Raw genomic sequence first — 12,718 nt, forward strand, 5'->3', positions numbered from 1 at the left:
AAATGCGTTGCGCTTTCCGTGGGTGGTGCTAGGGTGGCTCTGGGGTGGTGCTATGTAGGTTCAGGGGTCACAGCTGCAGGCATTCGAGCAGCAAAGACAAGACAAGACAGTTGCAGGGCTGCCACTCCTTTGCTTTCCTCTCCTTTCCTTTCCTTGCTGGCCTTTGTTTTATTGCATTTCACTTTGTCTGGCTTTGGCTGGAAAGCTCGACGCCAAACCCATTTTCCTCCTCTTGCTCCTTCTTCACCCCTTGGAAAATTGCATTTAATGCTCCTTCGTCGCTGGGAAAACCCAACCCTCTGTGTGTTTGTCTTTGCCTTAGCAGTTAAAATAATCATAATAAAAACAAAATCCAAGCGCACAAGCACGAGCTGAAATCCCCAAGAAGAAATGTCAACATTTGCCAGCCAAGTGCACTTGCTGCAGCTTCAGCTTCAGTTTTAGCTTCAGTTTCGGTTTGAGAGGAAGACTGTGGAGGGCTGGAAGACTGTCTCCCAGGACTCGTCTGTCGGCTTAGTTGCCAGTTATCTTGATCACAGCTAAACAATCGATTCAATTTGAACTTAATGGAGTCCTGGCGAAAGAGAGAGGGCCCACAGGTCAGTCAGAATGGAGATGTGTGAGTGCAAACTACTCAAGGATTAAAGTCAAGGGAGCAGGGTCGTCGATAATTGCAGACAAGCTTTGATTTTTATACACTACCTACCAACCTACACTGTTGTGAGAATTAAACTTGGCAAACGAAAGAAGTAATTAATTAATTAATCGTTATTATCGATATTTTTAGACTTCGGTATATATCGAAAGCATCGATATTTTTCTGACGTTTTATTATAATCATATTTATAATATTTTGTTTAGATTTATCCTTTCTCCCCTTAAAAACATCGATAGTATGTACACAATTTTATGAATATATCGAAAATATCGATAAGTTTCAAGCGCTGATTCCCAATTTAAACAGAAACCGACATACTAATGATCCAATATCATGTATCATGTTCCTCTGGGGGCAACTCATTCGATCTCGGCCTGCGGAGATTGACGGGACAACGCTAATGAGCTGCCTTGGGCTTAATCCAATATGCACTGGATTATTGGGAGCCACATTTACATATCCAATGGCACCCGTGTGCCTCGTGTGCGTGCGCCTAGCCTCGTGTGCGTGGCCGCATTTAATTAATGCAGCTACAAATTTGTTGCAACAATTTGGCAAACACATTTCCTCCTGCTGTTTGGCCAGCATATTTCCTCTGTCCATATAAGCGGGGGCCAGCAGGCCAACGACTGATTGACATATCGTGCAAATGGCCATTGAACCCCCGACCGACCAAAGGTAATCACACCATCGATATGACTTATTCAGGACCCAGAACCCAGAGCCCAGTAGCCAGTAACCAGTGCGGAGTACCCAGGACCCCCCACACACACACACACAATGTTCCGTTCCGGCATTAGCCATGGCCGTATAATTAGCACAATTTCGGGCCAGCGGAGAAAACCCCCTGCACAGAACGAAAAAAGCTTATGAACAGCCACTAAATCTCTTAAATAATCAATACCGCTGGGATACAGTAAAGTTTTAAAAATATCGGCATTATCGATATTTTCGATATATATCGCCAACATGGATATTTATTATTAAAAAATTAAAAAACATCGATATATAGACTCAATATTGTTAATATATCGAAAATATCGATATTTCTCAAGCTCTAGGATACAATCGATATAAGAATATAAACAAAAACTTCTTAAAATATTAGAAATTATCATAAAGACAAATATAAAATAAATATGAATTAAGACAGGCGTATACTTACCATTTATCAGCCATTTGTGGGTTCCATAACCTTGGATTAACCATCACTTATCCACAAGATATTAAAAAATACACTTCGAAAGCGATTTTCTGCCAGTGTATCTGGCCTGGGGACTCGCTCGAGTATTTCCATATGACATGTTCGTTCGCCTCTCGTCCGGATCCGGAACATAAATGTTCCGTCTTGTCCTGGAAAGGCGAAAAGGGGAGAAACGAGTGAGAGAGGTGGTCGTGTGCCTTTATGGATTATGGATTGTGTATTGAGTATTGGGGCAAGTGTCAGGAGCGGGGCACCTATTTGTCCTTGGACGATGTGAGTCTTTGACATGACGAGGGGCCTCTTTTCCGTTGGTTAGCTTTGGCTGAGAATACGGGCTCTTTAAGTTGAGTGATTACCAGCTAGGAGAATCCATGGTGTCTTAAGGGTGCATTTCCTTCGGAATTTAGTGCCTAAAATGAACATTTAATCGACTTTAGTAATGGATTCTTCAATTAATTTCAGTACAAATTGGATATAAAATCAGTTCAACTATATAAAGGTAACTAATTTCGCATTTTCCCAATCACTGCCGTAACACGCACACGCACATACATATTATAGAAAATTGAATAAATAGGAATACTATAAAAAAATTATAAATTCCTTGGCAAACACTGTATAAAAAAATCAACCTGCAGTTCTTTGCCTGCGTTGACCTTTGAAATCCCCATGAGAGATCAGCCGGGACTTAAGCCGAGTCGGAATTCTAGCGTACCTTTCATCATGCCTCAACAGCTTTAAGGACCAAAGGAGCGTAAGTTAAAGCTCTTGGAAAACCTCTTACCAAACGCTCCTTCGTCGCACACATCTTCTGGATTTCTTTTCACCTCTGTGTGCGTGTGTCTGTGTGCTAACCAAAATCAAGCCGCAGCCGACTATTTTGCATACGCAAATAAAAGTAAATAAATTGAAATTCGTCAGTGCCTCGTTGCCGTCTTCTCCTTCTCCCTATATTCCCCATATACATGCATATATTTTCCCTGTGCATACAACACGCATGTAAATCGACGCTTTACAACACAAATGCCACCTGTAGTTTGGGGTAGTTGGCAGCTTAAAGGTAAATTTGCTTTTCTATCTTCTTTTTTTTTGGGGCAGATTGGAGGGGCTTATTGGCTGCACGGAGGTGTATGCAACGTTCGAAAGTCAGTGCTTATATGGGCATCCACACCTAAATGGAATTAAATGTCGGTTATTTATGGAGACATGAGCCAAATTAAATACTTTTCTTGAGATTATGTGTAGAGCTCGTCGTATTCGCTGCCCAAAAGTCTGCTACACAGTAGGATTTACTAATCTTAAAAAAATCAATGACTTTAATCAAGTATAACCTCAACTAAATATTTATTTTGATAATTGATAATTTGATAAAATATGATATATAGATAGAACATCAGAAAAACGTCGTTGGTTGAAAAATATCGAAAATATCGATTATTTTTCATTCTCTACTTTAAAGGCTTAAAAACCTTCTTTCTTTTTTCTTTTATATTTAAGATAATCTTCCCAAGCTTTTTCCTTTTATAGAGTAACCCATAGTGGGAGTGTTCTTGCATTTTTTTTTATTTATAGCGAAGTGCCGTGGACTTTTTGGCAATTGTTATCCATGTGCGGCGTGTGATTCCCCTCCCTTTTCACTCAGCATATTTACAGATTTTCCGTTTCGTTTTATTGGCAATTCCATTGTTAAACATCGAGCTCATCCGCAAATCCCCTTACCCGTGTTCTTTCTATCCCCTCTATTTTTTAGATCGTGTGCCAAATCGATTTCGTTTTCCCCTATTCCATTTCTCTATTTTTCCTCTAATGAGTGGCCACCATAAAAATCGTTAAAGTGTTTAATCAATGGCCCTGCAGCCCCTTGGCACAATGGAATGAAATTAAGTGCCATAAATCAATGGCAAAATATAGAGAAAAGCTCACTTTTATGGCTTGTACGGGGAAAAACCACCTGGTCGTCCTCCTTGACCTTTTAATGTCAAGTCACCAGAATATTTTGCAAATGGAAAATCTACTCCGGCGATCAAAAGGCTCTAAGAAAGGAGCTCAGGGAGAAATTAGAAGGTACGAAAATAGTAACAGCAAAATACATTAAGCACATAAAAGCCAATTGAATGGAAGTGAAGTGGCCAAGAACAGCAACAAAAGGAATTGGAATTCACTGCCAGGGGAATTGGTATCCACCTGCCTCTGCCTTCATTTCGAGACCCCCTCATTTGGCCACCCAAAACAGTCACAATAAAATGCCAACTGCCAATAAATGTCAATAAATCAAACAATTGAGCGCGGCCAAGTTTTGTGACGGCGTGCGCCAAATAAGTCCAACGTCCAAATTTCCCATGTCCCCTTGTCCAATGTCCAATGTCCCATGTCCATGTCCATGTCCACGTCCAATGTGGCCCCGAACAAAAAGCTCCAATGGTGAACCGAGCCGAGCAGAGCAGAGCTGAGTGAGCCAGCGAAGCAGACAAAGAACATCAAGTACAACGACTGCGTCTGAGAAATCGGGGCATTCACAATGTTGCATGTTCTTCGATTTTAAAATCAGAGCCGTTGAGCTGGTTGTAAAGTAAGGAAGGAAAAAGCTTAGGAAGATTATCTGAAATATTAAAGAAAAAAAATAAAGAAGTGAAGATTAACATTGTTCAAGACATATATCTTCAATGCTGTTGAATTTTCAAGCCTCGGAAGTAAAGCCTGAAAAATAATCGATATTTTTCAAACAACGAAGTTTTTTAAGAATTAAAAAATAATAAGTGAGGCTTAGCATTGTTCAAAAATGATTTCTCCAATGATGCTGAATTTTCAATCCTTGCAAGTAAGCCTGGAAAGTAATCGATATTTTCGATATTTTTCTAAGAACGACGTTTTTTTGAAGATTTATTATAAATATAATAATGAGTCAAAATCTGCCAAGTGGGCCACCCCTGTTCCGAAGGTCCGATTTTCATCGAACTTTTTTACTTTTCCGGTTCACAACGAAAATATAAGAACTTCATTTGAACGGTTTTGCGAAATTTTGAGTTTTACCGGAGTTATAGGGGTCAAAACATGGCATTTTTGACACTTTTTCGAAAAAGTTGCACTCAGTCAAAAATTCATAACTTCGGAACGGTAAGAGATATCTTTATGATGTTTTCACTAATCGCTCAAGAATTATTATGGCTTTCCATAAAAAAATTTAAAAAAAAATTAAAAATTTTTTTTCTTAAAAATAAATCAACATTTTTTTTTAGTTTTTATTTTTTTCAGTGTTCTTCACCAGCTATAGAGTTTAAAACCATTTGAAAATGAAGTTTGATTCATTACGAAAAAGATCAAAAAAAAAAAAAGAGGGGCCCGGACAAAGGTTTTTCGCAATATCGATTTGAAGAAGGGCGCACAGCGGATTCCCATACAAAACGACAAAAAGTGCGTCATTGACAGCTGCAGTCGGCTGACGCTACGCGCGCAACGGCATGTGTTGACCAGCCAATTTTCACGAGCAAGCCGTTTTTGTATGGAAAACCGCTGTGCGCCCTTCTTCAAATCGATATTGCGAAAAACCTTTGTCCGGGCCCCTCTTTTTTTTTTTTTTATCTTTTTCGTAATGAATCAAACTTCATTTTCAAATGGTTTTAAACTCTATAGCTGGTGAAGAACACTGAAAAAAATAAAAACTAAAAAAAAATGTTGATTTATTTTTAAGAAAAAAAATTTTTAATTTTTTTTTAAATTTTTTTATGGAAAGCCATAATAATTCTTGAGCGATTAGTGAAAACATCATAAAGATATCTCTTACCGTTCCGAAGTTATGAATTTTTGACTGAGTGCAACTTTTTCGAAAAAGTGTCAAAAATGCCATGTTTTGACCCCTATAACTCCGGTAAAACTCAAAATTTCGCAAAACCGTTCAAATGAAGTTCTTATATTTTCGTTGTGAACCGGAAAAGTAAAAAAGTTCGATGAAAATCGGACCTTCGGAACAGGGGTGGCCCACTTGGCAGATTTTGACTCTAATAATTGTAATTTTTCCTTGAAGCACAGAGAGAATTAAGCAAGTAATTTATTTAGAAAATGGGATAGAAAATTAGAAAATGGGATAAATTTTTCCAAAATTTGTACTGGAAATTTAAATACTTAAATATTATTTTATTTGATTAATTCTCTCCATAAATAAAAGGCACCTCAATATTGTTAGGGCTAAACACTCATAAGGTTATATATTTATTTCTTGGCTCCGCAAGAGCAACGTTAAAATTTACATGTACAACATGTACAAGAGGAGAAGACTTGACTGCAGATTTTGGCATCCGATTGACATCTGAACGATGGACAATGGATGATTTGGGTGATGCTCGAACGAATGGTTGGGTTGGGCTGGGTTGTGGTTATCTGCTAGGTGAAAAAATACCGAAAATAACTAAAAGGGGCTGTGTGATGATGCCCTATTTGATTTTTGATATGGGTTACAGGTTACGTCTTCTTCTAATTACAGGGTATATATCGATTTGACAGTGGATCCCTGCTTGACCATGGTGTCCTTGTGCAGCTGATACTGCAGCGAATAGGCGCTATCCATGTGCAGGCCCTCGCGCAACTTGCGTCCAATCTCGAGGACAGCCTCCTCCTTCCCGCCGTCGGCGGTCCACACAGAGATCTTGTTATTCTTGCCGCGAATATTCACCACGACGCCGCACAGTTCGACCGAATTCTCACAGGCCTCGCCGATCAGGCAGAGCATCGAGTCCATCCAAAAGTTATCGAGATCCGTCTTGGCGGTCTTGCTCAAACTGATGACCCAACGGCCGCCACGGCAATTGGCCTCGTCCTCCCACATCGGTCGAATTCCCTTCTTAAACAGGCAATAGTCACTGCCAATTTTCAGATCCGATGGCGGCTTTATGTGGGTCACGAGAGACCAAAAGTTCTCCACGGTTTCGAAGCTCGTCACCTCGTGCAGCATTTCCTCCCAGGTCTTGGTGCGATCGTTCTCCAGATACCACAGCGTCCAGCGGTTGTTCAAAGGATGTTGCGGTCCCTCATCGGGCTCTTCGGTCTCCTGACTATCGATGGTATCCTCCTCCGCCTCGATGGTCACAAGATTGTCATTCCCCTCGCTGAGATCGCTGGCTGGTGGCTCATTGTGCTCCTCCTGTGGCACTTCAACTGCATCCTTCTGGACATCCTGAGGTGCCTGAGGTTCCAGAGGTTGAGAAACGGCCTTTGCATAAATCTCGGGCTCCAGCATCTTATCGAGAATTTTCTGCTCCGATAGCTTCTTCTGGATCTTCTTCTCAATCTGCTTTTGGTCTGGATAAGTGTTCTGATAGATCTTGGGCTCTAGCATCCTGTCAAGCAGCTTTTGCTCCGATAGCTTCTTCTGGATTTTTAGCTCCAAGAGCTTTTGCTCTGGCGTCAACTTATCCTGCCCATTGTTCTTCTTCTCCGGCACATTCTTCTTGTCTTGAACATTCTTCTTGTCTTGAACATTCTTCTTTTCCGGTAGACTTTTCTGCTTATCCTGCACTTTCTTTTGCTCGGGAAGGACCTTCTCTTTGGGTTTCTCCTGCACTTTCTTTTGCTCGGGAAGGACCTTCTCTTTGGGTTTCTCCTGCACCTTCTTTGTCGCCACCTCCTTTGTCTGATTCTTTTTTAGATTCAATGAAGAGGAATCCTTGCTCACCTGGCTAGGATTACGAGGAGGCGGCACAGTCTTCTGATTCTTCTTGCCCTTCTTGTTCTTGTTCTTCCCCTGCTTTGGGGTATCTTGAGTCGCTGGAGTCACTGCCTTCTTGGGGGCATTCTTCCCCGGTTCCTGGTTCTTCGCCGGTTGAGTTTGGGCCACCACTGCAGCGGTGGTGGTTTGTTGAGAAGATGAAGCTGCCACCTTCTGGAGGGACGACGAGGAATCATCGTTGGTGCTGCCGCTGCTGCTCTTGAACATCGATTTCGGATTGGCAAAGTTCTTCATCTTGTAAAAATTGTTGGGAAACATGGCGGCTTGGGGAAGATCTGCAGGGTTAGAGATGGCGAGTTTGGGAATGGTGGTTAGCAATGCGGCACTACTTACTTCTACTCTAATCTAGTGTTTCCGGTTTTTTTTTTTTTACTAAAAACCTGCACTGTGCTTGTGTTGTGTTCCTGGCATAAGCAAACCTTATAAGACAGCTCGTAAAACTCACTTGAAAAGAAAACTCAACGACGACTATATAGTGAGAAATATGTAGATTAAATTTACTCCGAAACATTTTATTCCGAAATTTCCGAATTTAGGTTTTTTTTTTAGAATTCTATGTGCAACTAACTATTATGTCCATTTTTACGGATTTTTGGATCCTTAAAATCGGAATAAATTTTCTCTAAAACTCTGAATTATTTCCGAATTTCGGATTTTTTTTTTAGAATTTTTACATTTTTTTGCTCTAAATAAATTACATAATATTATTATACTAAATATTTAAGACCCAATATCAATGTCTTTATCAGGTACATTTTCCCTTTACTAATAAGACAATCACGCGAAAACTCTTCCCCTTTTCTTCACATGACTCATTCGAACGTGAGTTGGAAATTTTCGGAAATTTAGAGGGGCAAAAAATAAAAACTGACCAAGAGGAACGTGGCGTGCAGAAGCTGCCAACTTTAGAAACAAATATTTACACACCCTTTGGACTTTCGAATGATTCAAGTTGGTCCAACAGCCGGAAGCCTGAAAAAACTTGAGTGTAGGGTAACACATCACGCATTTCTTATTAGCGTTTGGCACTCGGAAAGAGAGTTTTCTTCGTGGAAAACTTATTACGGTTACGGACTAACCGGAAGCAAAAAGCAAAAATTGGTTCCTAAAAAAAAGGAAAATCCAGCAAATTATAAGCAACTATATTTCTACCTATGAATATTTTCAGGAGCCGAAGCAAAGCTCGAACTAATGGCAACATTTGTTGTTTGCTCTCGTGTCGAATGTTATTTGGGCCAAAAGGGAAAGAGCAAACTTTCATTTGGCTTTGGCTGTCATAAGTTTAAGTGGGGCCAAAAGAGGGAGAGCATTCGATTCCAATCGAATGAATGAATGAAAAATATCACAGTCAGGAATCGAAATCAAAAATGGGCAAATATTTGAACGGACCTGAGAACCTTTGACAGGCTCTCACTTTTGGCCAAGGAATTTATGGCCAATTTCTTTGACCCGATTTTGGCTTAATGGAAAATCTGTGTCTTGGCCTCGGACACGATTTCCAGTTGCAGATCCAAATCCCACCCCCCATTTAACACTTGGCGCGACAGGATGGGGATTATATGTACATCTATATATACGATATGGGGGATTCGCGCTATAACAAATGCTAAACGAAGAAAAGAACGAATGATTGTGCCAGATTTGCCTTTTTAAAAGGCGCTCAGGGATCTCATCCTCCGCATTTTACAAATGCTCTTTTAACTCAAATGACACAGTCCAGGGGGAGGAAAAAAAGGAAGGCAAGGGCAAAAGTAAAACAGAAACAGTACAAAGCACAAAAGAGCACGGGAAAAAGAGGGTCTACATATTTTTTGATACTTTTTGTAAAAATATTCAATTATTAATATTCAATATTTTGTAGATAATATCGATGTTTTACAGGAAAAAAGGAAAATCGAAAACCAAATATTTCTATGTTTAAAATAGAACGTTAGAAAGAAAAATCTATGATTACGATAAACAGGAATGTTTGAAATATGTCGACAAAAATCGATACGGTCTATATTTTTTATGACCTGTTCAAAATTGATTTAAAATATTTTTATTAGTATTAAATCTAAATTTCTGCAAATTTCTGCCAGTGCGCTCAATGCCCCTCTTAGTTCTTGGCTGAGAAAAACGCATTGCAATTTTTTACTTCGCCCGACACTCCTGCCATCAACCAATTTGATGTAAATATTGTATTAGACGGCGAACAGAGTGTTGAGTAAATTTATTGGCGGCACATAAATCGAGAGGACTCGCCTTCAACGGGTTGTCGTCGTCGTCCATTGAAAAATTAAATGTTCCAAAGGTGAATAAATATACGCACTCCTAAAATGGCATTCATTCTCGGTTGTTGAAGGTTTTCCCCCTCCTACTATTCCTGTGCACTTTCTGTGACCTATGACCTGTGAGCTTTCGTCGCTGAAATGTTGAAATGTTCATTTGAACATTTGGCTGCCCCCGAAAAACTGATGAAAATGCAAAAATGTTGTTCCCAGCTAGCTTTTCTCGTTTTTCCCTTACCCGTCGGCTGCTGCTATGCCAATTTTAATTAACAAAAAACATGACCAGCTCCCTGTTGCGTTGTGTGTGTGTTTTGTTTTGTTTAGCTCTGTGTTTTGTTTTGTTTTGTTATGTTTTGTTTGACTAGTTTGGACTTTGTTCCTCTCTATTCTTGCATTTCGGTTGAACAAGATGGGTAGTGGTGAAAAAGGGGGCTTTTACCCCGCACAATCCTACCATCCACTCAATTGCTTTGGCCAAACTTTGTGCATACTTTCGGGGATTCCCTGTAAAGCGGCGGCAGCCAATGAAATTCAAGCTGAGATCGTTAGAAACGATCTGAGACAAGAGGTGGTTACTAAATGCCGAAAGAAACTGAATTGAATTTAAATATTTTGGTTTTTTCTTGTATTTGTATCTTTTGATATCTCTGCCAAACTGTATGTACTGTACTCACTCAACGCACTGCACTTTTTCGCATATATCGCTTAAGAGAATTAAATTTATTGGGCACCAAAGAAAAACTTAAAAGTTGTTGTACAAAATTTGAATCAAACACAATTTTTGTCTGAGTACGAAATCGTTCCAAACTGTTGATTATTTCTAAGCTTACTACGGAAACGGCAATGATAAAATTTAATGAAAAGCTGTTTAAGGTAAGTAATCGACTTTAGGATTAGCGGTTTACAGAAAATCTGACAAATATTTTATAAAATATAGTTTTAAATTAGTTTTAAATATGAAAATATTAAATTTCAAAATGTTTTTAGTTTTAAATTGAAATTCTTTTTTAGTCATTAAAAACTAATTTATTTTAACAAATTTTGTGTCTAATATTTTCTACCTTGAATCAAATATTTTTACATTTAATCAAATATTTTGTTTTTTATTTTTAATTATTTTAAATACAGATATTTATTTTGAATATTCCATTTTTTCCCTATACCTTTTTACTGGGAACTCAAAGGTCGAGTTTCAACTTGATCCTACCATTTCGACTGCATTTTTGGTGACAGTTGTGTGACGCGGCGCCATTGCCTGTCGTTTCCGGTTCCGGTTTCGCTTCCGCCTGGCTTCTGTTCTCCTTGCTTTTTTATTATCTATTCGCTGCCCTCCTTGCTCCTTTGTTTTCCATTTGAACTTCGCCCCGAATCGGATGCTCAAATATTTTCCTTAATCCCAATTCCTGGATTAGTTGTGTGTTAAAGCGTTTAATTAAAAAATGCTTGCTCTTGTTTTTGTCCTATCCGCTCGCTCGCATAATTTGCATGCCAGCAACAAACGGTGTTTTGTTTGCTCATATCATTAATTCGCCATTTGGCCAAATAATAATGAATATTTTCATCTTGTGTCTCGCTTTTTGCCCTGTTTTCAGTGCGTGTTTTTTGCCCATATTTATATTTGTTCATGTCTGCACATTCACAGTCACATTCACATTTGAATGTTTTGCGTTGTGTTCTTGTGCAATGCAATTAATTAGAAGTGGATAAATGGTGCATGAGTGCACGAGTGTGTGCAGTGTTTCAGAGCGCAAATTAAATTAAATTCTATGTGCATTTTTCGCTTTGAAAAAGTCACTCGAAGCTGAAATGCAAACAAGGCATTTCGAATTCATTGAGCATTATGAAAATGCATAAACTGAAATTGAACCATAAACGCAGGCGGCGGCGGCGGAATTATCAATTAAAAATGCTAAATCATGTCAAATATTTAAAGAGTTGTTAACAAAACGCATGATGCAAAAAAAATAGGAAATATAGAGAGCAGTAAGGGCGTGGCATTCCGCCCACTGGCAGACCGTCCAACGGTTCGTGGCCAACTGAAGCCAGCTTTTGGCCAGAATTTCTTACAACCTGCTCCTTTCGAACAACAGAAATGCAAACCTAACAGTGGCAACCCAAGAAATTTAACAGTGGAAATGGAAGCAAGAAAAGCTGTTGAAGTGGCAATTTTTATACCCGTTACTCGTAGAGTAAAAATATTGTAAAAGTGTAAACGCTATTTGATTGCGTTTATTAATACAGATCGAAATGTAAAATAAATTTTTTAAATCGGACCATTCTTTAAAAAGTTATGGGTAAATAATGGTGAGTGTATGCAAGCAGTGCTTACATAGCTTCATATCCCTCCCTTTTCTCTATTGCTTTAACTAAAAACCCGACCGAGAATGACGCATTTACGCGTTTGCGTCACATGACCAGCCCCCACAAAAGTCCCAAAGCAAACAGTAATGTTTTTTTTATTATTATTATTTAAAAAAAAAAACAAATGAATGGATTTTCTTCTATTCTAGTCAAATAGCTCCACTTTTGGCCAACTTGTTTGCCCAACTGCGTGCAATTGGCTCACCAAAACTTGCGTCACGCAGCTGAACGTTTGATTGATATAAAATATACTACCTTCGATTAAAGAAAAAGAACACATATCAACGCTTTGCATATCTTAAAAAAAAATATTCCTAACATATTACATAGGAACATTAAAAATTCTACTTAAATAGAAAACACAAAAAATATATTTGGTTTTATAAAGATCGCAGCCAATTTACCTATATCATGATTTTAAAATATGATCGTATGATCTTAAAAAAAAAAAGTTCTATCCCAGAAAAATAATTAGGCACATTAAAAATTATACAAATAAACAAGCA

General features: G+C 38.8%; 1 protein-coding gene across 3 annotated transcripts; it reads right to left on the minus strand.

Moving 5' to 3' along the window:
- Nucleotides 1-6,035: 6,035 nt before the first annotated feature.
- On the minus strand, nt 6,036-10,677 carry eIF4E7 (eukaryotic translation initiation factor 4E7). 3 transcript variants are annotated; one of them, XM_070218856.1, is made up of 2 exons: nt 10,526-10,677; nt 6,036-7,856 (listed from the first exon to the last, which is right to left on the minus strand). In XM_070218856.1, the coding sequence occupies exon 2, from the start codon at nt 7,837-7,839 to the stop codon at nt 6,334-6,336; it is 1,506 nt and encodes a 501-aa protein (XP_070074957.1). In that variant the 5' UTR covers nt 7,840-7,856; nt 10,526-10,677; the 3' UTR covers nt 6,036-6,333. The 3 variants fall into 3 exon arrangements, with proteins under 3 accessions (XP_070074957.1, XP_016993546.2, XP_070074958.1); XM_017138057.3 differs by lacking the exon at nt 10,526-10,677 and adding an exon at nt 7,915-8,054; XM_070218857.1 differs by lacking the exon at nt 10,526-10,677 and adding an exon at nt 7,915-7,930 and having other exon boundaries at nt 6,036-7,844.
- Nucleotides 10,678-12,718: the final 2,041 nt, after the last annotated feature.

Source organism: Drosophila takahashii, chromosome X (genome assembly GCF_030179915.1).
Source record: "Drosophila takahashii strain IR98-3 E-12201 chromosome X, DtakHiC1v2, whole genome shotgun sequence".
NCBI classification, from domain to species: Eukaryota; Metazoa; Arthropoda; class Insecta; order Diptera; family Drosophilidae; genus Drosophila; species Drosophila takahashii.